Genomic DNA, 27,741 nt, shown 5'->3' on the forward strand with positions numbered 1-27,741 from the left:
TCTTTAGTTTTAGGACTTGCGTGAAGATCCGATCCCATTTTAGGTCATACTTATGCAAAAATAGAGAAAATTCTAAAGGGTTCACAAACTTTTTAGCACAATTGTATATCCATACCATGCCATTACAGTGTCACCAGCAGCAAAGTGGGCAGTACTTTTGGCTATGAACCAAGAAGTACCGGTGTCACAATTAGCAAAGTTACTGCTATGCCACCCTAGAAACCCAGGTTCAATCCTGACCTAGGGTGCTGTGTTGCCTCATTCTCCCTGTGACTGCACAGTTTCTTTTGCTCCGAAGTTTCCTCCTGTGTCCTAAGATGTACACTCTGGTTGGTTAATTGGCCACTGTAAATTGACTCCAGTATAGTTGGATCTGGGGGAAGTTGATGAGAACATCTGGAACAGAAGCGGTGGTGCAGGCAGATATGTCTAAGAGGAATATGGATGATGTACAGGCAGAAGAGATTTAGTTAATTTGGCACACGGGCTGAAGTGCCTGTTCTATGTACAGGATGTGGGAAGAATTTTAAAAAAAAACACAAAATTGGTAGTTGATGATTAACATAGACTGATTGAGTTTGGGAATCTATTTCCTTGCTGTGTCTCTCTGACTCTTTGGATCTGGGTATCAATCCAGACTGGGTCTTCACTGCAGCTCTGGAGAAGTGCTCTGTTGTCAAAGTTGATATTTTCCAGAATAAAGCTAAAGCTAAGAGACTATCTCCACTCTTAAGTGGGTGTAAACAGTCCTCTGGCACTGTTTTGAAGAGAAGTATCAGAGTTCTTTGCAGTATTCTGGCCAATATTTATACACCAGCAAAGATGTATAGAATAGTGTGGGTGAGGTGGCTGGTGTAGTATCTATAGGAGACATTAGGTTGACATCTATGTTGTACGATGGTAACACAATGATTAGGAATCAAAGGACAAGAGGTCTTATCCTGCCATAGCACCCGTGTGTTTAAATTCAGTTAAATAAATTATATGTATTGGTGTTCATAAACTTATCAGATGGTTCTTTTTAATTAGAATCCAGTTCTGTAACATTCGTCAGCACATTTGAATGCCTATTCTGCTATTTGATGGCATCATGGTTGATGTTTTACATCAACACTTTGCTAACCCTAAAACCTTGGTGGAATTTTGGATATTAATCTTGGTTGTGAATGTAGCCAGCAACTGAACTTTTGCACCTTACTTAAGCTGAGAATTCCAAAGGGTCCCAGCCTCTGGGGCAGGAAGACATTTTGTGTTAGCTCAGCTCTGAATGGCTCAGCCTGTGATCTGTAGTTTTAGACATCCCAGCCAAGTGAAATCTCATCCTCCACTTAACCTCTCAAGCCCAGTAAGAAGTTTACATGGTTCAATGAGATTGCTGCACATTCCTCAAAACTAATGAGGCCTAGCCTGTTTATTTTCTTGGAATATTTATTTATAGATTTAGGATATATTACCTTGCCTGCATCCCAGGAATTAAACTTCGCATTTCCCCTTGGTATAGAATAGCATATAATTGGGCCCATTAGCCCATCCTGTCCCTACCACCCATCTACACTCATCCTTTTTTACCAACACTTAGTCTATCTCTGCGCTGATGATTCTGCAACCTGAGAGATCAAATATTTATGGTCTCACCAGTAAAATACCTGCACACTTCAATTCAGATCCTCATACAATCAAGGCAAATGTTGCCTTTTTCCTTTGTAAATATATATATTTAATACTGCCTCACCAAGAGTGACAGCTTGCATTATTAACTATTGGTGAAGTCTCTCCTGGGTTGACTACTAGGATAGGTAAGTGGTCTGTGCCCAGAATCTTTGATTAAGAGGGTATTGAGTAATATGTGCTCTAAGCTCTGCCTCTTTATTAAAATATCACACGCCACAGCAAACATACCTTCCCTAGCCAATCACACATACTGCCTCTGTATGACATTATAGTTTAAGGGATAATGTCCTCTAAACGGATGTGCTGTTCAATGAATAAATTCAGAATACATACAGTGAATAAAGCATTCTTTGAACATAAGAAATGCCATAATATAATTTACAAAAACCCAAATATTTAATGAAAATAACACCACAGATGAAGCACAGTTTTTTCCCACACCTGAACACACTGTTGTTTGAATGTATACAGAAAAATCATTTGTGCCTTTAAAGCAAATGAACTGTTTCAGTGTTTACCAAGAGCAAAAATTCTACATAAAAACAAATTTGATAAAGAACCTTCCTAACCCCAGTATCTAACTTGTACCCCCCAAAAAAAGCAAAGTTTCACCACGATTCTGGTGAATCAATTTTTAAATTTAAAAGTGAAGCTGATTAGTAAAATAACAAGGGTTGGATTTTTAAGGAAATGTGTCACAGTGAATTAAAGTCTCTAAATTATTAAACGGATATTATGATGAACGATCCTGAATTAGATACCACCTTCATTGGGTGACATAGAACTAAATAATTACTACATTTTCAAGGGGTTGCCTTTGGGATGCTTTGAAGTCAAAGACTCATCAAAAAGATTTAAAAATCTTAAGTGCTTCTTGGACTTGAACATGGAGGAAGTTTTCTTTGACTCCCATTTGGATCAAGTTGGAAAATTGAGTTCTGAGCTTTGAGTACTGGGGTGAAAATAAGGCCCCTGCAGAGAGTGTATTCAGCAGTATTCACTGCATCCCAGGGTTTTGGTGGTGGGATTAATTTTGAAAATCAGTTACACAGGTTTCACATATTCCTGAGGTGATGAAAATGTTAAAAATTTGATAGCATTATTGAGATTATTTCCTCTGGTGGTTGGAATCCAGAAAAGTAGAAAATCTTAACACGAGATAGTTGTATAACATAAGTCACTACTCTTTCAAAGTTCTCCCAGTTTAGGAATCGTTCATTTAGAGTAGGAAATTGTGCATATGACTCTGCTATTTCAGAAAAGTGAGAGGCAGACTTAAGGTAATTATAGAGCAGTCAGAAAATTGCTCGGTGGCTGTAATTAAGAAAAGTGTGACTCAAGACATATTTTCAGTTGATCAGAGAGGTAGTATGGAACAATTACACAGAGTGCTGTCACAGAAAAGCAGCATCCATCATCAGGTGCCCCCACCACCTAATCATGCTCTCTTCTCGCTGCTGTCATCAGGAAGAAGGTACAGGAGCCTCAGACTTCACTCCACCAGGTTCAGGAACAGTTATTACCCCTCAAGCATCAGGCTCTTGAACCAGAGGGGATAACTTCACTTGCCCCATCACTAAACTGTTCCTACAACCTATGGACTCACTTTCAAGGTACTCTTCATCTCATGTTCTCGATATTTATTGCTTATTTATTATTATTACTATTTCTTATTTGCTTTCTTTCTGTACTCGCACAATTTGTTGTCTTTTGCACACTGGTTATCACCCTTTTGGTTTAGTCCTAGTAGTTAAAATTGGCATCTCACAAAGGTAATTCTACGGTTGTTATGGGGGATTTCAACATGCAGGTAGACTGGGATAATCAGGTTGGTACTGGACCCAAGAAAGGGAGTTTGTGGAATGCCTCAGAGTTGGATTCTTAGAGCAGCTTGTATTAGAGCCTACCAGGGAGAAGGCAATTCTGGATTTAGTGTTGTGTAATGAGCCAGATTTGATAAGGGAACTTGAGGTAAAGGAGCCATTACGAGGTAGTGACCATAATATGATAAGTTTTAATGTACAATTTGAGAGGGAGAAGGGAAAATCGTAAGTGTCAGTATTACAGTTGAACAAAGGGGACTATGGACCCTTGAGGGAGGAGCTGGCTAATATTGACTGGAAAGATACCCTAGCAGGGATGACAGTGGAACAACAATGGCAGGTATTTCTGTTAATAATACAGAAGGTGCAGGATCAGTTCATTCCAAAGAGGAAGAAAGACTCTAACGGGAGTAAGGGGTGACCATGGATGTTAAGTGAAGTCAAGAACAGTATAAAAATAAAAGAGAGGAAGTATAACATAGCAAGGATAAGCGGGAAGCCAGAGGATTGGGAAACTTTTAAGGACCAACAGAGGATAACTAAAAAGGCTATATCGGGGGAAAAGATGAGGTACAAAGGTAAGCTAGCCAAGAATATAAAGGAGGATAGTAAAAGCTTCTTTAGGTATGTGAAGAGGAAAAAATCGGTTAAGACCAAAGTTGAGCCCTTGAAGACAGAAACGGGTGAAATTATTATGAGGAACAAGGAAATGGCAGACGAGCTGAACAGGTACTTTGGATCTGTCTTCACTAGGGAAGATACAAACAATCTCCCAGATGTAATAGTGGCCAGAGGACCTAGGGTAACGGAGGAACTGAAGGAAATTCGCATTAGGCAGAAAATGGTGTTGGGTGAACTGATGGGACTGAAGGCTGATAAATCCCCAGGGCCTGATGGTCTGCATCCCAGGGTACTTAAGGAGGTGGCTCTAGAAATCGTGGATGCATTGGTAATCATTTCCCAATGTTCTATAGATTCAGGATCAGTTCCTGCGGATTGGAGGGTAGCTAATCTTACCCCACTTTTTAAGAAAGGAGGGAGAGAGAAAACAGGCAATTATACACCAGTTAGTCTGACATCAGTGGTGGGGAAGATGCTGGAGTCAATTATAAAAGATGAAGTAGCAGCATATTTGGATGGCAGTAGCAGGATAGGTCCGAGTCAGCATGGATTTACTAAAGGGAAATCACGCTTGACTAATCTTGTGGAATTTTTTGGATATAACTATAAAAATGGACATGGGAAAGCCAGTGTACCTGGACTTTCAGAAAGCCTTTGATAAAGGTCCCACATAGGAGGTTAGTGGGCAAAATTAAAGCACATGGTATTGGGGGTAGGGTACTGACATGGATAGAAAATTGGTTGGCAGACAGGAAACAAAGAGTAGGGATTAACGGGTCCTTTTCAGAATGGCAGGCAGTGACTAGTGGAGTACCGCAAGGCTTGGTGCTGGGACCGCAGCTATTTACAATATACATTAATGATTTAGATGAAGGGATTAAAAGTAACATTTGCAAATTTGCAGATGACACAAAGCTGGGTGACAGTGTGAAATGTGAAGAGGATGTTATGAAAATGCAGGGTGACTTGCACAGGTTGGGTGAGTGGGCAGATGCAGTTTAATGTGGATAAATGTGGTTATCCATTTTGGTGACAAGAACAGGAAGGCAGATTACTATCTGAATGGTGTCAAGTTAGGAAAAGGGGAAGTACAGCGAGAGCTGGGTGTCCTTGTTCATCAGTCACTAGAAGTAAGCATACAGGCACAGCAGGCAGTGAAGAAAGCTAATGGTATGTTGGCCTTCATAACAAGAGGAGCAGAGTATAGGAGCAAAGAAGTCCTTCTGCAGTTGTACAAGGCCCTGGTGAGACCCCACCTGGAGTATTGTGTGCAGTTTTGGTCTCCAAATTTGAGGAAGGACATTCTTGCTATGGAGGGAGTGCAGCGTAGTTTCACTGGGTTAATTCCAGGGATGGCAGGAATGTCATATGTTGAAAGATTAGAGCGACTGGGCTTGTATACACTGGAATTTAGAAGGATGACAGGGGAGCTGATTGTAACATATAAGATTATTAAGGGATTGGACACGCTAGAGGCAGGAGACATGTTCCCGATGTTGGGGGAGTCCAGAACCAGAGGCCGCAGTTTAAGAAAAAGGGGTAGACCATTTAGAACGGAGTTGAGGAAAAACTTTTTCACACAGAGGGTTGTGGATCTGTGAAATGCTCTGCCTCAGAAGGCAGTGGAGGCCAATTCTCTGGATTCTTTCAAGAAAGAGATAGAGCTCTTAAAGATAGCAGTCAAGGGATATGGGGAGGAGGCAGAAACAGGGTACTGATTGTGGATGATCAGCCATGATCACAGTGAATGGTGGTGCTGGCTCGAAAGGCCGAATAGCCTACTCCTGCACCTATTGTCTATCTTTGATTCTATTATGGTTTATTGAGTATGCCTGCAAGAAAATGAATTTCAGGGCTGAATATGGTGATATATGTACTTTGATAATAAGTTAACTTTGAACTTTAAAGTTAGGACATGCAGGTTATGTTTGAGGTAACTAAAATAGCAGTGTACTGTCTAATGTCATCAATCTGAACAGTTGAACAGCTGGCACAAATTGAAGCTTGAGGAGTTTACTGACCTGGTCAGGAAAATGGCTAAGTTGTAAGAGACAAAGTAGGTAGGTGTTCACTGCATAGATGTGACTTGTGGTCTCCCCAAGTATCTGTGACACAACTCTAACTACTAACATTTATTAACAAAACTCAGTTGATGGAATAGAATACTACATTTCTAGCTTTGTGATGATACAAAGGGCCATATATTACTAAAGTAAGCATAAAGGATTGAACAAATGGCCAGAATTCCATCCAGTCGAAATCTGCTGATTTTACATGCGAACTGTTTGAAGAAAGTGCGTGCTAAATGGTATAGTGTATAGTTTGGTCACAGGATAGTGATAGCACTGACAGCTGCAGATGAAACTGGCTGAGCTGTAAATTCTGGCTATGGAGAGAGAGTGTTTGCTTTGGATTGGAGAAGACCAAGGAGAAATTTTAAGCTAGAGCAGAGCTTGATTTATGATAGCTGGTTAAAACAATGGGAAACAGGTTTTTATCAATGTGCTGTTTTGAGGATTTAGTGAGGAGAACTCACTACTCAGAATGATAGGCAAGGGAGAAACTCTTCTTCCATTTAAAAAGTATTGGACAGCACTTGTCCTAATTAGAGTATCCTAATAATCAGGGTTCCAGACTAAGAGCTCAAAGTGAGATTGTACTAGGGTAAACCTTTGACCAGCATCATCACAATGGGCCAAGTGACCTCCGTGCATAAATCTATTAATGTAACAGGGTCAATATTCCTTTAATTTCCCCATTTTCATTTCACACCAGTCCCAGAGAAGTAAAAATATTGCCAGGATTAAAAGATGGTTGTAAGAAACCATAGAACCTCTGCTGACCGTAGACAGCATTTGTCAATCATCACCACATGCAAGCTCACAAACAAGTTCAAGCCCTGCATACCAATTATCCACAATGGTACAAAAAGAGACCAGGGTATTAAATCACAAACAAGAGAAAGTCTGCAGACGCTGGAAATCTGAGCAACACACAAAATGCTGGAGGAGCTCAGCAGGTCAGGCAGCAACAATGGAAAAAAGTACAGACGACATTTTGGGTTGAAACCCTTCAACAGGACTGGAGAAAAAAAGCTGACGAGTAGATTTGAAAGGTGGGGAGAGGGGAAAGAGAAACGCCAGGTGATAGGTGAAACTTGGAGGGGGAGGGATGAAGCAAAGAGCTGGGAAGTTGATTGGTGAAAGAGACAGAAGGCCATTGAAGAAAGGGGGGGGGGGAAGGAGCACCAGAGGGAGGCGATGGGTGGGCAAGGAGATAATATGAGAGAGGGACAAGGGGATGGGAAATGGTGGAGGAGGGGGAGAGGTGGTAGAGGCATTGCTGGAAGTTTGAGAAATCGATGTTCATGCCATCAGGTTGGAGACTACCCAAACAGAATATATGGTGTTGTTCCTCCAATCTAAGTGTGGCCTTATCACGACAGAAGAGGCGGCCTTGGATGGACATATTGGAATGGGAATGGTATTAACTCAGGAAGGCTTTGGGTCTTTGTACCTTGTACGGTGATATGTATCACCTTTACCTCTAAAGCTGAGCAGGGCAGAAAGTAAAATGGTTATGCAATTTGGAATTTGTTAGAAACAGACACAACTTCAACCTAACTGGAGTCTCTGCAGAAGCAAAAAACTGCATGTGATAAAAATTTGAACCAGAAAATGCTGGAAATATAAGGCACATTGGTCAGCATCTTTGGAGAGAGAAACTATATTATAAAGTTTCAGACTTCAAATAATCAAGCTGACTTTCAAAGATACTACCTGACCTGCTCAGTTTTTCCAAAATTTTCTCATTTTATTTCTATCTCTCAGATCCTGATTTGACATTTGCAGATAAAACCCTGGGTGTGGGAGGAGGTGAGGTTCTCCTGTAGCAAGTGTGAATCTATGATTCTAATCCATTAAATGTTATGATGGTGAATGTATCCCCATAACCTGGCGCAAAATCACACAAATAGAACGTGCTCAGGAACTCTATTCATTTTAAGCTCTGAAGTTACGTCTCCCTTTTTGGAAAAAAAAGGTTGAAGCACAATTACCGCACTGGGTAATGCTTTTGCATCTCCTGTTTGCAGTTGTAGTATTCTAGTCTAACTGAGTCACCTGGATACAACTTAGCTAAATATGAGTAATTCTCAAGCAATACAGAACATACAAGTTAGAAGGAATTCCACTTGCATGTGAAAACATTGTTTGGTGTTCTTGAGCAAAGGCTGACAGATGTTGATATTCTTGACGTAAATTTAGATCTTAAAAAGGACTAATTTGGAGTGTATGAAATGAGGGGTTGGGGGAAGATGAATTTCTTCAAACACTGACAAAAATAAAATGTGGAAAGAAAATGCTAAAAAAAAAGATGCACATGTTCCGTGTTCTCAGGGGCTGAATGAACACTGTATTGACTCCAGTTACGCATGAGCAATTGGGAATTGATGATTAAAGATAACTGTTATCCATAATGCTGTAGATGAGAAATATGGACAGGAACCCAACAGTTAACCCATTACTCTCCACTCAACAGCAGCACTGTTATGCAACCTTGGCTCTACAGCTCATCATGTTTGGAACTCTCCTGATCCTTCAGCTTGAATTCGTCAACTGTTATTTTGCCATCCCCGTTCCGGTCCTGGTTGGAGAACATGTTCTCAATTATCTTATCTGGAGAAAAGCCAGGGGCTAGTTTCCCATGACCACTGTCCACTTGGGCCTGGATATACTTTGAAAACTGTAACAAGAAAGAAGTAAAGACATGAGAGGTTGGACTAAAACCAGAAAAGTAGCTCCCTAGGCTGGAGACAGAGCAGGACCTTACAGTATGTGTATTTGTGACTCAATGGATTACACACCCTCATCTGACTCACGGCATCAATTCCCACTCAAGTAAATAAACCAAAAGACTACAGATGCTGGAAAACAGAAAATGTTGGAAACACTCAGCAGACCAGGCAGCATCTTTGGAAAGAGAAACAGGTTTAATGTGTCAAGTTGAAAATACAGTGTGTTTCCAGAATTTTCTGTCTTCCTCCAGGTCATCATTGAGACTAAACCTGGAGTTAGACCCAGAGCTGATTAAGGATCAGCAACATATTAACAAACTGGAGTGGGAGGAGAGGCCGCCCATTTTGGTTTCTCATCCTGGCAGTCGAAAGTTCGGGAGGTGCTGTGAGAGTAGTTTGGCATTTTATGTTGCACCAGTTCTGGAGGCAATGACTGTTCAGAGAGAAACACCATTGGTTATTAAATGCTTTGAAATATCTTGACATGATAGAGGATCTAATAAATCTGTTCCGTCCCTTTATACCATTACCACTGGCACAGAACATAATTGGAAAATAATTCCCTCCGGAAGTGAAATATCGCAGGCACTGAAAATCTATTAAAAATAAAGAGTCTGGTTCATGTGCTGAGTATTAACAGCATTTTCAGTTCTTGTAACCTTTCCCTATCTGGAGCAGGCATTCATTGTGATTAAGTCACATGATTTACTCTACATAACCTACCTCCACTGGATGTCAATACAGCAAACATTGCACAGCTAACCACTCCCATAACTCCTTATTGTTACGGACCTACCGCGAGGGCAGACAGAGGAGGGGTTCTTTAATCTTCATATTGTAAATCCTTTGACTGTGGATATTAGTTTTTACTACACCCAAGACCAAGGCTTATAAATAATAGGACACCCAGGATTTGTGGATTAGGCAGAAAGTGACAGTTAGAATCAGCAATGGTCTTGCTGTATCAGAGTTGAGTTCTTGTCCACCTGCTGCTGCTTCCATATTGTTACATAACAGGCTCACAAATCAGAGAGTGACACCACACAGAAACCGGGCCTTTGACCCAATTCATCCATGCCAATCAAGTGGTCTGCCTAAGTTAGACCCATTTGTCTGTATCTGGCCCGTATCCCACTAATCCCGCCCTATCCCTGTTCCTGTCCAAGTGCTTATAATACATTGTAATAACGAATATCTCTACCATTTCCTCTGGCATCTCATTTCATATACCGTCTTCCTCTACATATAAAATTACCCCTCAAGTGCTCTTTAAATCTATCCCCTCTCACCTTAAACCCTCTAGATTTAGGACTCCCCTGGAGAAAGGACTGTGGCTATTACTTTACCTATGCCCCTCTAGATTTTATAAATCAAAATTATTTTATGAACACCTGTGAGTGTTAAGGAGTGGTTTAGGGCACTGTGTTTCTAGAGATAAACCTCTACCTGCTGAAATTGTAAACTGGTGGGCCACGTGAACATCAAGCAAACCCACATACTCCTAAACAAGTGATTCCACTGCTTCGAACACCCTCCACCCCCACCCTTCTTCTACCCAACCCTCACCCTATCTCCAACACCCCCACCCTCCTCAACCCCATCCTATGGCCACACATACCTCTGCCATTCTTTCCAACCCCACCCCATCCCTAATACCCCTCCATCATCATCCCCTGCCCAACCTCAACATCTCTATTCAATCCTCACCAATCCCACCCTATGACACCCACAACTCTCCAGCATCTCTTCAAACCCCACCTCTCCCCTCCCCATCCTCTCCAAACCTCATCCCTCCCCTCCCCATCTGCTCCAACCCTCACTCCTCCCCTCCCCTACCCCACCCTCTCCATATCCCACCATCCCCAGCCCCCAGTCCATCCCCCATCCTCTCCAATCCCCACCCCTCCCCATCCTCTCCAATCCGCACCCCTCCCATCCTCTCCAATCTGCACTCCTCCCATCCTCTCCAATCTGCACTCCTCCCCATCCTCTCCAACCCCCACCTTTCCCCATCCTCTCCAACCCCCACCTTTCCCCAACCTCTCCAACCCCCACCCTTCCCCACCCACTCCAACCCTCAGCCCCCATCCCTTCCAACCCCCACCATTCCCACGCTCTCCAACCCCCACCCAGCCTCCACCCCTCCCCATCCTCTCCAACCCCCATGCTGTCCCCAACACCTCACCAAGCCCCACCCCGTCCCCCACCCCTCTTCCTTGCACCCCAATCCCCACTTCTCCCACATTTCAGTGATTGATAATTTTACCTCCTCTGAAGTGATTTCGTTGTTTCCATCTTTGTCTATTTCCTGGAAGATGTCTGGTGACACCTCTTCATTCCAAACAAACATGTACCCCTCTGGGAGACCAGTGACCAATTCTATCAGTTCCACTTCAAAGACAAGTACTGCACTGCCAGGAACCTCTCCCGCTGTAGGACAGGAGACAGAGAGAATGGAAACAGGCCATTCAGCCCACAGAGTCCATGCTGGCCATTAGGCACTCACGTTAGCACTCCCGGTAACTTCCATCCCAACAACAGGAAGCAGATCATCTCACTCTCCTTCCCTGTCACTCCTGCAGACACACACCCAGGAATGATGGGGGAAGATCAGAGTCACTACTTCCAGATTCTTGTACTGGTAACATTCAGAAATCACAGCCTTTCAGTGTCTCTACATCCCAGAGCTAAATGTTACCTTCAATGTGACCCATGAATTCATAGTTTCCACAGTATAAATCAACATTGTTTCACTGATAGTCTGGGAAGCAATGGGTGAATCGAGTAAACTCTTGGTGGAGCAACTGCAAGAATATAGAAGAACTTCAACCACGTCAACTTGAGGGGCCAAATGGCCTCCTGTGCCATCCCAATGTCATTGTTAATCATTTAGAGTGTTACTGGGCAACAGTGGAGTTTTGACATTGCAAATCAAGTCAATCACAGTTGAGATTTACCCGAACTTGATTATGCTTGTGACCAAGGATCAAGCTGCATCAGTCACAACTTGTGTTGCATGTTGCCATATAAAAGTTTTTGACCAAACCGTAGTAGTAATCTGCTACGTACCAAGCCCTTTCTCTCCATAGCCCAGGTGAGGTGGGATTATGATAGTCCGTCTCTCTTCAACACACATGTCAGTGAGACCCATGTCCATCCCAATGACCACTTGACCAGATCCCAGAACAACGTTGTATGTTTTTCCATAGTTGTGACTGAAAAGAATTGGGACATAAATGGAGACAGCATAGAATCATCGTGATATAGCATATAAACAGGCTCTATAGCCCATCGAGCCTGCTCCAACCATCAGGCACCCGTTTAACTATTTTATTCTCTGCACATTCCTATAATCTTCTAAAGATCAGTGGTAGAGAAATAAAAATGCAGGCACACAACTGATACATAAACACAAAATCCTCTGCAGATGCTGGGGTCAAAGCAACACGCACAACAGGCTGGAGGATACAACTGATACAGTTGGCCAGCAATATACTGTATGTAACTTCCATCAACATCTTCACCCCCATGGTCATGCAACAAACCTCAGCTGATAGCTGTAACATGCAGCCTGCACACAGGCACCAAGGTCAAGATTAATTTCTCTTCCATAGAGAGGGGAGAGGGGACAGGAAACAGGAAAATGGAAAAGCAGAGATGATAGAGGGAGGGAGAAACAGAGGAGAGGAACATAAGTAAGACGGACTCAATGAAGAGAAAGAGGAGAGAGAGAGAAACGAAGAGACAAATCTCTGAAATACCTTGACCCAGAGATCAGAAAACCATGAAGTTAGTTATTCCAGGACAGAATCATGTGCCAGGTATGGCAGACTGGGCATCTGGTGCCGTAGACCAGGGTCAGGTATCACAAACCACAAGTCTGTTAATCAGCAACAAATGCTAATGTGCATGCACAGGGTTAATAGTCTGAAGCTGAGGGAACGCCCATTGGGTTATGTGCTTATCTCAACATCTGTTTTTTAAATGGTAACAGATTTCTGGATTTCCACATCAGCATTCAGCAGAGAAATGTAGGATTCAGGGCAGAGGCAGCATCGAGTGCAAACCTTCCTGACTGCTTCTGAATGACAGAGAGCCAACTCACACCACTTCTGAAAGACAGAGAGTCAGCTCACACCACTTCTGAAAGACAGAGAGCCAGCTCACACCACAGACATACAAAAGACCAGCTAGTAATCCAGAGGAACTGCAGCCCATCTCCCAGAAACAACATCCGCAAGCAGGTCATTCAGCCACCAGACCCTGCTGTACTTTATAACCATATAACAATTACAGCATGGAAACAGGCCATCTCGGCCCTTCTAGTCCGTGCCGAACTCTTACTCTCACCTACTCGCACCAACCTGCACTCAGCCCATAACCCTCCATTCCTTTCCTGTCCATATAGCTGTCCAATTTAACTTTAAATGACAACATCATACCTACCTCAACCACTTCTGCTGGAAGCTCGTTCCACACAGCTACCACTATCTGAGTAAAGAAGTTCCCCCTCATGTTACCCCTAAACTTTTGCCGTTTAACTCTCAACTCATGTCCTCTTGTTTGAATCTCCCCCACTCTCAATGGAAAAAGCCTATCCACGTCAACTCTATCTATCCCCCTCATAATTTTAAATACCTCTATCAAGTACACCCTCAACCTTTTACGCTCCAAAGAATAAAGACCCAACTTGTTCAATCTTTCTCTGTAACTTAGGAGAGGAAACCCAGGTAACATTCTAGTAAATCTTCTCTGTACTCTCTCAATTTTGTTGACATCTTTTCTATAATTTGGTGACCAGTACTGTACACAATACTCCAAATTTGACCTTACCAATGCCTTGTACAATTTCAACATTACATCCCAACTCCTATACTCAATGCTCTGATTTATAAAGGCCAGCATACCAAAAGCTTTCTTCACCACCCTATCCACATGAGATTCCACCTTCAGGGAACTATGCACCATTATTCCTGGATCCCTCTGTTCCACTGCATTCTTCAATGCCCTACCATTTACCATGTATGTCCTATTTTGATTAGTCCTACCAAAATGTAGCACTTCACATTTATCAGCATTAAACTCCATCTGCCATCTTTCAGCCCACTCTTCTAACTGACCTAAATTTCTCTGCAAGCTTTGAAAACCTACTTCATTATCCACAACTCCACCTATCTTAGTTATTCATCTGCATACTTACTAATCCAATTTACCACCCCATCATTAATATATATGACAAACAACATTGGACCCAGTACAGATCCCTGAGGCATACCACTAGACACCGGCCTCCAATCTGACGAACAGTTATCCACCACTACTCTCTGGTGTCTCCTATCCAGCCACTGCTGAATCTATTTTACTACTTCAATATTAATACCCAACGATTGAACCTTCCTAACTAACCTTCCATGTGGAACCTTGTCAAAGGCTTTACTGAAGTCCATATAGACAACATCCACCGCTTTACCCTCATCAACTTTCCGAGTAACCTCTTCAAAAATTCAATAAGATTTGTCAAATGATCTTCCACGCACAAATCCATGTTGACTGTTCCTAATCAGACCCTGTCTATCTAGGTAATTATATATACCATCTCTAAGAATACTTTCCATCAATTTACCCACCACTGAAGTCAAACTCACAGGCCGATAATTGCTAGGTTTACTCTTAGAACCCTTTTTAAACAATGGAACAACATGAGCAATATGCCAATCCTCCGGCACCATCCCCGTTTCTAATGACATTTGAAATATTTCTGTCAGAGCCCCTGCTATTTCCACACTAACTTCCCTCCAGTTCTCAGGGAATTTTCTGTCAGGACCCGGAGACTTATCCACTTTTATATTCCTTAGAAGTGCCAGTACTTCCCCTTCTTTAATCGTCATAGTTTCCATAACTACTCTACTTGTTTCCCTTACCTTACATAATTCAATATTCTTCTCCTTAGTGAATACCGAAGAAAAGAAATTGTTCAAAATCTCCCCCATCTCTTTTGGCTCTGCACATAGCCACCACTCTGATTCTCTAAGGGACCAATTTTATCCCTCACTATCCTTTTGCTATTAATATAACTGTAGAAACCCTTTGGATTTATTTTCACCTTACTTGCCAAAGCAACCTCATATCTTCTTTTAGCTTTTCTAATTTCTTTCTTAAGATTCTTTTCACATTCTTTATATTCCTCGAGCACCTCATTTACTCCAAGCTGGCTATATTTATTGTAGATATCTCTCTTTTTCCAAACCAAGTTTTCAATATCCCTTGAAAACCATGGCTCTCTCAAACTTTCAACCTTTCCTTTCAACCTAACAGGAACATAAAGATTCTGTACCCTCAAAATTTCACCTTTAAATGACCTCCATTTCTCTATTACATCCTTCCCATAAAACAAATTGTCCCAATCCACTCCTTCTAAATCCTTTCGCATCTCCTCTAAGTTAGCCTTTCTCCAATCAAAAATCTCAACCCTGGGTCCAGTCCTATCCTTCTCCATAATTATATTGAAACTCGAGAATCTCCAGAGGGGAAGGCCCCAGATCTCCGGAGGGGAAGGCCCCAAATCCTCGGCTTTGCCCATTGCCTGTTGCCAGGGCCGGGGTCGATGTGCTCGGCAGAGATGGTGCTCGGTGTCACAGGGCTGGTTGGAGGCTTGAAGTTTTCGGACGGACTCAAGAGTCGGCTGTGGTCAGGTGCTTCCAGGATGCTGCATCGACAAGTTTGCAGCGCTGGAAGCTCATGGCAGGAAGAGAGTTTCTCTTCCTTCTACCGTCTGCGTCAAATGATGGGACTTTTGAGAGACTTTGAGACTTTTTTTTTTACCGTGCCCATGGTCTGTTCTTCATCAAATTAGATTACGAAGACACACAGTCCTCCTTTATTGTCATTTAGTAATGCATGCATTAAGAAATGATACAGTATTTCCTCCGGTGTGATATCACAAAACACAGGACAGACCAAGACTGTAAAAAACTAACAAAACCACATAATTATAACATATAGTTACAACAGTGCAACAATACCATAACTTGATGAAGAAGTCCATGAGCACAGTAAAAGTTCAAAGTCACTCAAATATCCCACATCTCATGGAGACGGAGAGAAGGAAGAAAAACTCTCCCTGCCATACCCGACCACGGTCCGACTCTGAGTCATCCCAAAACTTCGAGCTCTGATCAGCTCTCCGATACCAAGTATTGAGCGCCATTACTATCCGAACGATTCGACCTCCTTCTCGGTCACCAACAGCAGGCAAAGCCGGGGATTTTGAGGCCTACCCTCCGGAAGGTTCCCGACCATGCAGTAACGACAGCAGTGAATGAGTGTTTCAGAAATTTTTCTAGATGTTCCTCTGTGCTTTCACATCCATCTTCATCAAATCAGAATTGTCCACGGCCCCTATTTAACAGATACGATATAATTTTTCATCAGAGGGCTGCGCATGCGCGACACGCTGCTTCTCTTCTCCTCCTGCCTACGGTATTATGGTATTGCTTTGCATTGTTGTAACTATATGTTATTATTATGTGGTTTTTGTCAGTTTTTTTAGTCTTGGTTTGTCTTGTGTTTCTGTGATATCATTCTGGAGGAACATTGTATCATTTCTTAACACATGCATTACTAAATGACAATAAAAGAGGACTGTGTGTCCTCATAATCATAATAACTTTATCCTCTGTCAAAGCATAACCCCAATTCTGCAGAGACTGTGTTTATGGAGCTGACTCTCTATCTGTCCCTGACTGAGCCCTCCCTCAGTCACTGCATCAGAATAAGAATCAGAATCAGGTTTCATCACCGGCATCTGTCACGAAATTTGTTGCTACGCAGCAGCAGCACATTCCAATACATAATAAAAACTATCAATCACAGTAAATAGATATATATTTTAAAGTTAAATTAAAGAAGCAGAGCAAAAAGAGAAGAGGTAGTGCTCATAGGTTCAATGTCCATTCAGAAATCTGATGGCAGAGGGGAAGAAGCTGTTCCTGAACCGTAAAGGCTATTCATGCATGGGCCATACATTACATTGTCCCACACCCTGAGCAAAACAAAAATATTCTCGTTGTTCTACCTATTCCCCCCCTCCCCACTGTTTCTGCATCTCTTGCATTGGTATGCCCTTGGAGCAGCCCGCAAATGTTGGCACGTTTCCAGCACCAACATAGAAACATAGAAAATAGGTGCAGGAGTACGCCATTCGGCCCTTCGAGCCTGCACCGCCATTCAGTATGATCATGGCTGATCATCCAACTCAGAACTCTGTACCAGCCTTCCCTCCATACCCCCTGATCCCTTTAGCCACAAGGGCCATATCTAACTCCCTCTTAAATATAGCCAATGAATTGGCCTCAACTGTTTCCTGTGGCAGAGAATTCCACAGATTCACCACTCTCTGTGTGAAGAAGTTTTTCCTAATCTCGGTCCTAAAAGGCTTCCCCATTATCCTCAAACTGTGACCCCTCGTTCTGGACTTCCCCAACATCGGGAACAATCTTCCTGCATCTAGCCTGTCCAATCCCTTTAGGATTTTATACATTTCAATCAGATCCCCCCTCAATCTTCTGAATTCCAACGAGTATAAGCCTAGTTCATCCTGTCTTTCTTCATATGAAAGTCCTGCCATCCCAGGAATCAATCTGGTGAACCTTCTTTGTACTCCCTCTATGGCAACATAGCATGGCCACTAACACAAACCCGTACGCCTCCGGAACATGGGAGGAACTGGCGCACCCAGAGGAAGCACACAGGGCCACGGGGAGAGCATACGCAGTCCTTACAGACAGTGGTGGGAATTGAATCCCGAGCTTACAGATTGTTGCACTGAATGCAACTCTACTGTGCCTCCTCAATATTACCATGCCTTTTCCCAACATTGCAGAGTCTCCGATTATCAAAAATCTGATCAATCTCATTCTACCCACCATTAGTTGCTGCTGTTTGTAGGAGAGAGTTCTGACCTTTTCCCACCCCTTTGCAGATGTGTTTCCTAAACCCATTACTGAAGCATGCCCTCTACTCCCTGGTCACGGACTCTGTCCAATAGGAAGACACTCTCTCCATCTGGCCTCTCATATTACCTCCCCTAATATCCAGAAAACTTCAACCAAATATATCTCAACCTTTGACGTTCCAGGTGCCATCCTTTACATCAAGGCTGCACTCCCTAAAAGCTAGGATATCAATACTCACTGAGGCATCCAGTACTGTCCTGTGTATCCCTGTAGCAAAGCTTATAGCCCTCATCCTGTTAGCTGTTGTCATTACTTTCTACTGCACCATCCATAACATTTTGATCAAAAATCAAGATATTGTAGAAATTAGCAGACACAAGGAAATCTGCAAATGCTGGAAATTCAAGCAACACACACAAAAAATGCTGGTGAATGAAGCAGGTTAGGCAGCATCTAAGGAAGAGGTACAGTCGACGTTTTGGGCCGAGACCCTTCGTCGGGATTAACTGAAAGAAGAGGTAGTAAGAGATTTGAAAGTGGGAGGGGGAGGGGGAGATCCAAAATGATAGGACAAGACAGGAGGGGGAGGGTGGATCTAAGAGCTGGAAAGTTGATTGGCAAAAGGGATACCAGACTGGAGAAGGGAGAGGAGCATGGGACGGGAAGCCTGAGGAGAAAGAGAAAGGGGGAGGGGAGTCCAGAGGGTGGAGAGCAGGCAAGGAGTTACAGTGAGAGGGACAGAGGGAGGAAAAAGAGAAAAAAAAGGAGGGAAAAAATAAAATTAAAAAAAAAGGGATATATTTTTTATTCCCCCCTTTTTTTCTCTCTCTTTTTTCTCCCTCAGTCCCTCTCACTATAACTCCTTGCCTGCTCTCCACCCTCTGGGCTCCCTCCCCCCTTCTCTTTCTCCCCAGGCTTCCCGTCCCATGATCTTCTCCCTTCTCCAGCTCTTAGATCCACCCCTCCCCCTCCTGTCTTCATCTATCTTTTCAGATCTCCCCCTCCCAAATCTCTTACTATCTCTTCTTTCATTTAGTCCTGACGAAGGGTCCGGCTCAAAACGTCGACTGTACCTCTTCCTACAGATGCTGTCTGACCTGCTTTGTTCACCAGCATTTATTGTAGAAATTATAGTATTTAGCCAAGGCATTAAACACGTCCTTTCTGACTGGATATTCTGTGAGAACAGGGTAGGTCTCCATAGTGTATTGGCCAATACTTACAATTCACCCAACATCACCACAGACAGGTCATCTTAAGAAAGTGAGCATTTAAACTGTGTAGCACCATTCACTGCCTCAGTATGTACCAGAGCATTCTGTCAGCTAATGAAATTCAATCACTAACAGTGACAGAAACACTGCCATTATTTTAATGACATTTTGCTGTATGTAATTTGATTGCAGCATGTCTAATCTTATGGTAGTGACCACGGGTGCTGGATTGGTTGGAGATAACGTTGGGAGGAGTTGAAGGTGAAATAGGTTTTGGTTTAATACATTTTCTTTATCAAGTCATAGACTTCACTGTGTTTCAGCCAAAGCTTCAGCACAGGTACCATTATCTGTGCAGGGGTTAGAAAGAAAAGCAATACTTACGTAGATTCTAATTGCGTCCCATCCATTAGAGTTGCGTTGAAGTGATACTTGATGTAGTCCCCTTTCTTGGTTCGGGCAGTGCAGTTGCTTGGCTTGTGGGAAGTTTTGATCTCAATTTTATCAGATGGATTGTGGACGTCAATCAAATGGATGTGAAAAACAAGGACAGCAGAGCCAGGGATGCTATCGCCTGTTCCAAAAGGAAACAGCATATCAGAGTAACACCAGTCATGGGGGGAGAGGAAATCCACTCCTCAAGGTTCTGGCTGACAATATGTTCAATCATAACTAGATCTTTTGGGTCTGAGGACCTCCACTGGTTCCCAGTGAACCTGGAGAAATCAAGGAAGACTATAGTGCTGCCAGAACATTGGGAGTTCTAGCAACAACACTAATTTTGTCAGCAATAACTCAAGATTGTAAAAACCCAAAAATTGGTTGCCTGATAATTTGGAAATCCTGAGGTTTGGCATTTGGATGACCACTTTTTGATTCCCCACTCCCCTTTTAAATGCACTAGGGCCCCATTGCTCATTCTCCCTTTAAATACACTGGGTTCACTGGAAAAAAATGTTACACTATAGTGCATGATTTTAAGAAAGGGACATTAAAATTTGTCCTGTATCAATAGGAGCAACATTCAATATGGTGGAAAATCTGCAAGTGTGATTATCAGTGTTACTGCAAAAAAAATTAATAAATTGTGCATCGTATGGTATTTTTTCCTGTTAATGTGGAGATTTATAACATCGAGGGGCATACACAGCATATGTAATCAGATCAATAACAACATCACATTTAAGACTCACAATAACAAGGAAATATAAATAAAATCAAAACCCAGCCAAGACCAATAGTTAACTTGCATAAACTGAAGAGGTTTAACAAATACTTTAAATTGTTTCAGGTGCACTAACTATTAAATCATACTTACTTACACCTTCTTCACCGTATCCCAGATGTGGGGGGATTATAATGGTCCTCCACTCTCCAACACACACACCCAACAATCCTTCTTCCATCCCAGCAATCACCTGGCCCATCCCAATGTAGGTGTCATAAGTATGATTACGAGAATAGCTGGAAAAGAACCAAACAATGTGGAACTGCTTCCAGAGAAGTACAACTAGATGAGAATGAGTGTCCATATTGGACACATCCATACCCTATTCTGCCAACCAGTCCACATCTCTACTCACTCCCAACCACATCTAAACTGCTCCACCCCACTCAGTCAACATCTGTATCCTCCTACCTATTCACATCTGTAATCCTCAATTACACCTGGTCCACATCCTTCTCCCATCCACACCTGTACCTTTACCCCCAGTCCATAAATGTGTCCGTGCTCCCCAACCATCAGTCTACATCTGGATCTAAGATTCTCTGTGCAGAAGATGGATCTTCCTCAACATAGGGACAGGAAGCCCTCAAAATGCCCACATCAGTCAGATCGCAGAATGAGTGACATGGTGTTAAAATGTGTTCAGACGTTACCTGGAATCAAACAAAGTGCCATCCATAAATGTGCCGTTGTAATGGTATCTCACAAAATCACCTGCTTTAGTCTTCCTGGGACAGGGATCCGGCACAAATTCTTGCTCAATGGCTACACTATCTTTAGGATTATGGAAGTCAATCAGAGTCACATGAAAGACCAGAGTAGCTTGTGCAGGAATATCTTTTCCTGGAATATTAAAAACAGAAATTACCTGTACCACGAAATGCAAATATACCATTTACAACATACCAAAACATTGTCTATTCCTCCACGCTCACATACTCTGTACTGTGACTAGCTCCCAACCCTAAACTCACACCAGTTCTGATAATGCTGATCTGCCACACACACACAAAAAAAGTCTTAACAGAATCCTTTGGTAAACTTTGTTCACATGGAAGGGGCTGGCGTAGTTAGCCCTCCCTAGAATTCCTCCTCATCTTGCCCTACTAATTTAAAAAGGTGTAACCTACGCCTATTTTTGTAAACCCCTCTAACTCCTACACCCCTTTCCATCTCCCGCCTCTACACACCTTCCCATCCTGGCTACCCTATCCATTCCCCTGCCTTTTTTCACCAAATCTACTAACTCCTCATTGTGCTGTCCCTTGCTAACTGGGTCCCAAGCTCTGGAGTTTCTCTCTAAATTTCTCTGTGTCTCTCTTTTGCTCATGTTGAGAGAAGTTTGTCAATCTACCCCAATTGTTCAGATGTGAATTATTATTTCTGGCTTGATATGAAAATCTGTAAGGTGATATTGGATGTATTTCCATATTAAAGATGCTACAGAAAAGCCTGCCGTTATCACATCCATGCTACATGTTACAGAAAGATACAAGTGAGAAGGTCATCAAATCCATCACAGTTGTTATGTTGAATTTCAAGACCAGGCTCCACCTGAAAACTAAGTTTCATGCAATGTGTTAGTCATTGTCTGAAGCCGTTGTCGGGCTCACCATCTCCTCGATCTCCATAGCCCAGGAAAGGGGGAACGGTGATCGTCCTTCTTTCCCCAGTGCACATGCCCAACAACCCTTCATCCATGCCTGGTATCAGCCAGCCAATTCCAATATAAGTATCAAAGGTCCGCTGGCGAGTGTGGCTACAGAGATAAGACCTAGATGTGAGGACAAGTGGACCAAACCCAAGAAAGGTAGCCCCAACAAGTCAGCAGTTTGATGATTAATAAAAACGACACAAGGCCCACTGATGTAAAAAAAAAGCCGCATATAAATACCTGGAGTCAAAGAGGGTACCATCGAGGAGGGTTCCATTGTAGTGGTAACGCATAAAGTCAGACACCTGCACAATGCGGTTACAGTTCTCAGGTTTATAATGAACATCAATCTTCACTTTATCTTCAGGATTCCAGATATCAAGCATCAACACATCAAAGAACAAGGTGGCATCTGGTGGGATCATATCAGCTGCACATTAAAAATAACAGGATTAGTCCTGACACACACCAGGAAATACCAGCTTCAATGATTGTGTAGCATAGAATCACAGAGTGATACCAGAACTTGGAACATTATGTCGCAAAGTCAGGTCACAGAAGTAATGTCTGCATTCTTTGGTATAGGAGATTAATTTGGGCAGGAAAGGGGACTCAAGACATTTAAAATTATAGAAGACTTAGATCAGAATTATACTGAAACTATTTCCACTGATGGCAAATCTCTAGAACCAGGTAACAGAACTTTGGAACAATTTTTTACTGACAAGTGGCATGCCAGATATCACACCCCAAAAAGGTTTCCTAGAGTAAGATCTGTGGATCCTTATTGACTAGAAAAGTTAAGAGATATGGAGAAAGGACAGGAAGCTGTAGTAGGTGAAAATAATCTTAATGAATTTAAGGCATGCTCAAATCACCTCCTTCTCGTCCTATGTTCCAAGGGAAACAGGCTGAAGGTCCAAACCAAGAGCTCCTCCAATTTGCTATTGCAGCCAAAATAAGTAATTGAGCTCTTACCAGCAACCAATCTGGACATCGTAAGTCTGAGAGGAGGGAATTTCACTCAGGCCCACGGCCTGAGTAGGAAAAGGCAGCAGTGGATCACTTCAGCATAACTGAACTCTGACCAGTGACCAATCCATGTTTGGGATTGATTAGCAACAGCAAATTAAAGGAAGACAGGGGCAGGTACTGCAGCCATCGTCTGAGTAGACAGTTAGAGTGGTGATCTTGAGGTTTAGCTATTCAAGGCTGCAGTAAAGTGAGGCTTTAGTCAGAGAAAGCAAAAAAAAGAAAACCTCTAGGTAAAGTTTTCTTCCCCCTCCCTTCTTCATATCTGCTCAGTTAGGACAGTAAAGATGCCAGGCAGAACAGTTGAATGCTCCTCTTGCGGGATGTGGGAAGGCAGGGAGACCTCCAGTGTACCTGACAACTACAACTGTGAGAAATACATCCAGCTGCAGCTTCTAACAAGCCTCATTAAGAATTGGAGCTGGAACTGGATGAACTCTGGACCAATCGGGAGGCTGAGGGGCTGATAGGCCATATAGAGAAGCAGACAAAGTGCTCCCCTGGCAAATGCAGAAATTGCCAGGACCCAAGCAGAGGTATTTAAAATATCTTAGTGACAGAAGAGGTAGCAGAGGATTGGAGGATAGCCAGTGTTGTTCTGCTGTTTTAAAAAGGCTCTAAACATAAACCAGGAAACTATAGGTAGATAAGTCTGACATCAGTTGTGGGAAAATTATTGGAAGATACAAGGGGTGATTGATAAGTTCATAGCCTAAGGTAGAAGGAGTCAATTTTAGAAAACCTAGCACATTTATTTTTCAACATAATCCCCTACACTTACACACTTAGTCCAGCGGTCGTGGAGCATACGGAACTTGGACCTCCAAAAAGTGTCCACAGCATTGGTAATTGATAAGTTCGTGGCCTAGGGTAGACGGAGATGAGTTATACAGCTCTCGTTACATGCACATGTAGTTCAACTCTCTGAGGGATTATGCAGAAAGTTTGAAGTTAATAACTCAGCTCCTTCTACCTTAGGCCACAAACTTATCAATCACCCCTGGTGAGTTATTAACTTCAAACTTTGAAGTGTGTAAATACAGGAGGGGACTATGTTGAAAAATAAACATGCTAGGTTTTCTAAAATTGACTCCTTCTACCTTAGGTCACGAACTTATCAAGCACCCCTCGTATTCTAAGGGACCAGATATATAGTATTTGGATAGACATGGACTGATTAAGGATAGTTAGTCTGGCTTTATATAACCATATAACAATTACAGCACGGAAACAGGCCATCTCGGCCCTTCTAGTCCGTGCCGAACTCTTACTCTCACCTAGTCCCACCGACCTGCATTCAGCCCATAACCCTCCATTCCTTTCCTGTCCATATAGCTATCCAATTTAACTTTAAATGACAACATCGTACCTACCTCAACCACTTCTGCTGGAAGCTCATTCCACACAGCTACCACTATCTGAGTAAAGAAGTCCCCCCTCATGTTACCCCTAAACTTTTGTCCTTTAACTCTCAACTCATGTCCCCTTTTTTGAATTTTCCCCACTCTCAATGGAAAAAGCCTATCCATGTCAACTCTATCAATCCCCCTCATAATTTTAAACACCTCTATCAAGTCCCCCCTCAACCTTCTACGCTTCAAAAAATAAAGACCTAACTTGTTCAACCTTTCTCTGTAACTTAGGAGATGAAACCCAGGCAACATTTTAGTAAACCTCCTCTGTACTCTCTCAATTTTATTGACATCTTTCCTATAATTCGGTGACCAGAACTGTACACAATACTCCAAATTTGGCCTTACCAATGCCTTATACAATTTCAACATTACATCCAAACTCCTATACTCAATGCTCTGATTAATAAAGGCCAGCATACCAAAAGCTTTCTTCACCACCCTATCCACATGAGATTCCACCTGCAGGGAACTATGCACCATTATTCCTAGATCCCTCTGTTCTACAGCATTCTTCAATGCCCTACCATTTACCATGTATGTCCTATTTTGATTAGTCCTACCAAAATGTAGCACCTCACATTTTTCGGCATTAAACTCCATCTGCCATCTTTCAGCCCACCCTTCTAACTGTCCTAAATCTCTCTGCAAGCTTTGAAAACCTACCTCATCATCCACAACACCACCTATCTTAGTATCATCTGCATACTTACTAATCCAATTTACCACCCCATCATCCAGATCATTAATATATATGACAAACAACATTGGACCCAGTACAGATCCCTGAGGCACACTGCTACACACCATCCTCCAATCTGACACACAGTTATCCACCACTATTCTCTGGCATCTCCCATCTAGCCACTGCTGAATCCATTTTATTACTTCCATATTAATGCCTAACGATTGAACCTTCCTAACTAACCTTCTGTGTGGAACCTTGTCAAAGGCCTTACTGGTCCATATAGACAACATCTACTGCTTTACCCTCGTCAACTTTCCTAGTAACCTCATCAAAAAATTCAATAAGGTTTGTCAAACATGACCTATCACGCACAAATCCATGTTGACTGTTCCCAATCAGACCCTGTCTGTCCAGATAATTATATATACCATCTCTAAGAATACTTTCCATCAATTTACCCACTACTGACGTCAAACTCACAGGCCGATAATTGCCAAGTTTATTCTTAGAACCCTTTGTGCGTGGTAGGTCATGACTAACCAATCTTATAGAGTTTTTCTAGGAAATTGCCAGGAAAGTGGATGAAGGCCGTGGATGCTGTCTACATGGACTTTAGTAAGGAATTTGACAAGGTCCAGCGTGGGAGTTCTGGTCAAGACGGTTCAGTTGCTTGGCATTCAGGGTGAGGTAGTGAATTGGATTGGACATTGGCTTTGTGGGAGAAGCCAGAGAGTGGTAGTAGAGCCTGTCTGACTGGAGGCCTGTGACTGGTGGAGTGCCGCAGGGATCAGTGCTAGGCCCTTTGTTGTTTGTCATCCATATCAATGATCTGGATAATAGTATGGTTAACTCGATCAGCAAATTTGTGGATAACACCAAGATTGGGGATGTAGCGGACAGCAAGGAAGGCTATCATGGCTTGCAGAGGGACCTGTATCAGCTGGAAAAATGGCAGTTGAAATTTAATGCAGACAAGAGTGAGGTTTTGCACTTCGGTAGGGCCAACCAGGGTAAGTCTTACACAGTAAACAGTAGGGCACTGAGGAGTCTGGTGGAACAGAGAGATCTGAGAATACAGGTCCGTAATTCATTGAAAGTGGCACCACTGGTAGATAGGGTCATAAAGCTTTCTTATGTTTAAGTTATATAAGAGGTCTGATTTGGAGTACTGTGTGCAACTTTGGTCATCTACCTACAGGAAAGATGTAGATAAGATTCAAAGAATGCAGAGAAAATTTACAAGGATGTTGCTGGGTCTGGAAGACCTGAGTTATAAGGAAATATTGAATAGGTTAGGGCTGTATTCTTCAGAATGTAGAAAATTGAAGGGAAATTTGATAAAGGTACACAAAATTATGAGGGGTTAGATAGGGTAAATACAAGCAGTCTTTTTCCACTGAAGTTTGATTGGGACTACAACCAGAGGTTATGCGTTAAGGATGAAAAGCAAAAAGTTCAAGGGGATCATGAGGGGAAACTTCTTCACTGAGTGGGTCATGAGAGTGTGGAATGAGATGCCAGCACAAGTGGTGCTTGCAAGCTCAATTTCAACATTTAAGAGAAGTTTGTACAGGTATATGGATAGTAGGGATATGGAGGGCTATGGTCCCAGTGCAAGTCGACAGGAGCAGGAAGTTTAAATGGTTTTGGTATGGGCTAGATGGGCCAAACAGCTTCTTCCTGGGCTGTACTTCTCCATGAGTCTACGTCAAAATGTAAAAAGTACTTACGTAGTCCTTCACTGCCATAGGCCAGGTCAGGTGGCACTTTGATGAAGCGCCTTTCATTTACACACATCCCTATCAGAGCTTTGTCCATCCCGGCAATCAGTCGGCCTTTGCCCACAAACACATTGTGAGTGGAACCTCGGTCATAGCTGGAAGAGAAAGACCAAATCAGGGAAACTTCAAACTCAGCCCAACAAGAGTTCAGAGATTCTTAAACCTGAGCACAGTCAAAACTTCTAATGAGTCCTTAAGGATGAAAAACAGTCACTTCACCTAATTTAATTATCTCATACTTGAACCCCAGGTGGTTACTTTTTCATCCTAATTGACCTTGAAAAGATGGTGGTGAGCTCCCTTCCTGCAATGTTGCAGACCAAGGAGCTCCTACAATACTGATAGTGAGAAAATTCCAGGTTAGACCGGAGATGAAGAAGAACTGGCAATACATTTCCAAGTCAAGATGGCAACCCTAGGTGGCACATGACTTGGCATCTCATTGAATCATGAGCTGTGTAGTGTTTTGCTCAGATGTCACAGAAGGTATCAAGTTCTCGGAGAGTTGCTGGGAGTTGTTTGTTACTTAAATGAGCGGATAAAATTCTGTCATACTCCTGGACGGACCTTGGATGTCAGGTAGTCACTCACTGCAGGATTCCAGCTCCTGACCTGTTATCATTGAGTTCAAATTGTTGATCCAGTTGACTTTCATGTCAGTGATGACTTTCTATTCGACCAACAACAGTGGTATCATCAGCAAATTTAAATATGGCATTAGAGCTGCGCTTAGCCTCACTATCATAAGAATAAAGCGAGTAGAACAGGGGGCTGAGCAAACAGCTTTGTGGTGAATGGGCTGGGATCTGTAAGTGAGGAACTTGAGGATCCAATTGCACAAAGAGGTAGTGAGGCCAATGTCTTGAAG

General features: G+C 42.6%; 1 protein-coding gene across 2 annotated transcripts in view; it reads right to left on the bottom strand.

Annotated features, from left to right (window-relative positions):
- Positions 1–1,566: 1,566 nt before the first annotated feature.
- The window catches only part of fkbp9 (FKBP prolyl isomerase 9), a 30,498-nt gene continuing 4,323 nt past the window's right edge, over positions 1,567–27,741 (bottom strand). The window contains exons 2-10 of one of the 2 annotated variants that reach the window (XM_063056911.1): positions 26,823–26,968; positions 22,201–22,390; positions 21,920–22,065; positions 20,960–21,149; positions 20,397–20,542; positions 19,463–19,652; positions 11,980–12,125; positions 11,177–11,340; positions 1,567–8,858 (exon numbers count right to left, since the gene is read on the bottom strand). In XM_063056911.1, the coding sequence (XP_062912981.1) occupies positions 8,679–8,858; positions 11,177–11,340; positions 11,980–12,125; positions 19,463–19,652; positions 20,397–20,542; positions 20,960–21,149; positions 21,920–22,065; positions 22,201–22,390; positions 26,823–26,968 (1,498 nt within the window). In that variant the 3' untranslated portion in view covers positions 1,567–8,678. Of the gene's footprint in view, positions 8,859–8,987; positions 9,344–11,176; positions 11,341–11,979; positions 12,126–19,462; positions 19,653–20,396; positions 20,543–20,959; positions 21,150–21,919; positions 22,066–22,200; positions 22,391–26,822; positions 26,969–27,741 lie in introns of those variants that run through there. The other variant, XM_063056920.1, reaches the window with a different exon arrangement.

This window comes from Mobula hypostoma, chromosome 1 (assembly GCF_963921235.1).
Source record: "Mobula hypostoma chromosome 1, sMobHyp1.1, whole genome shotgun sequence".
Lineage (NCBI taxonomy): Eukaryota > Metazoa > Chordata > Chondrichthyes > Myliobatiformes > Myliobatidae > Mobula > Mobula hypostoma.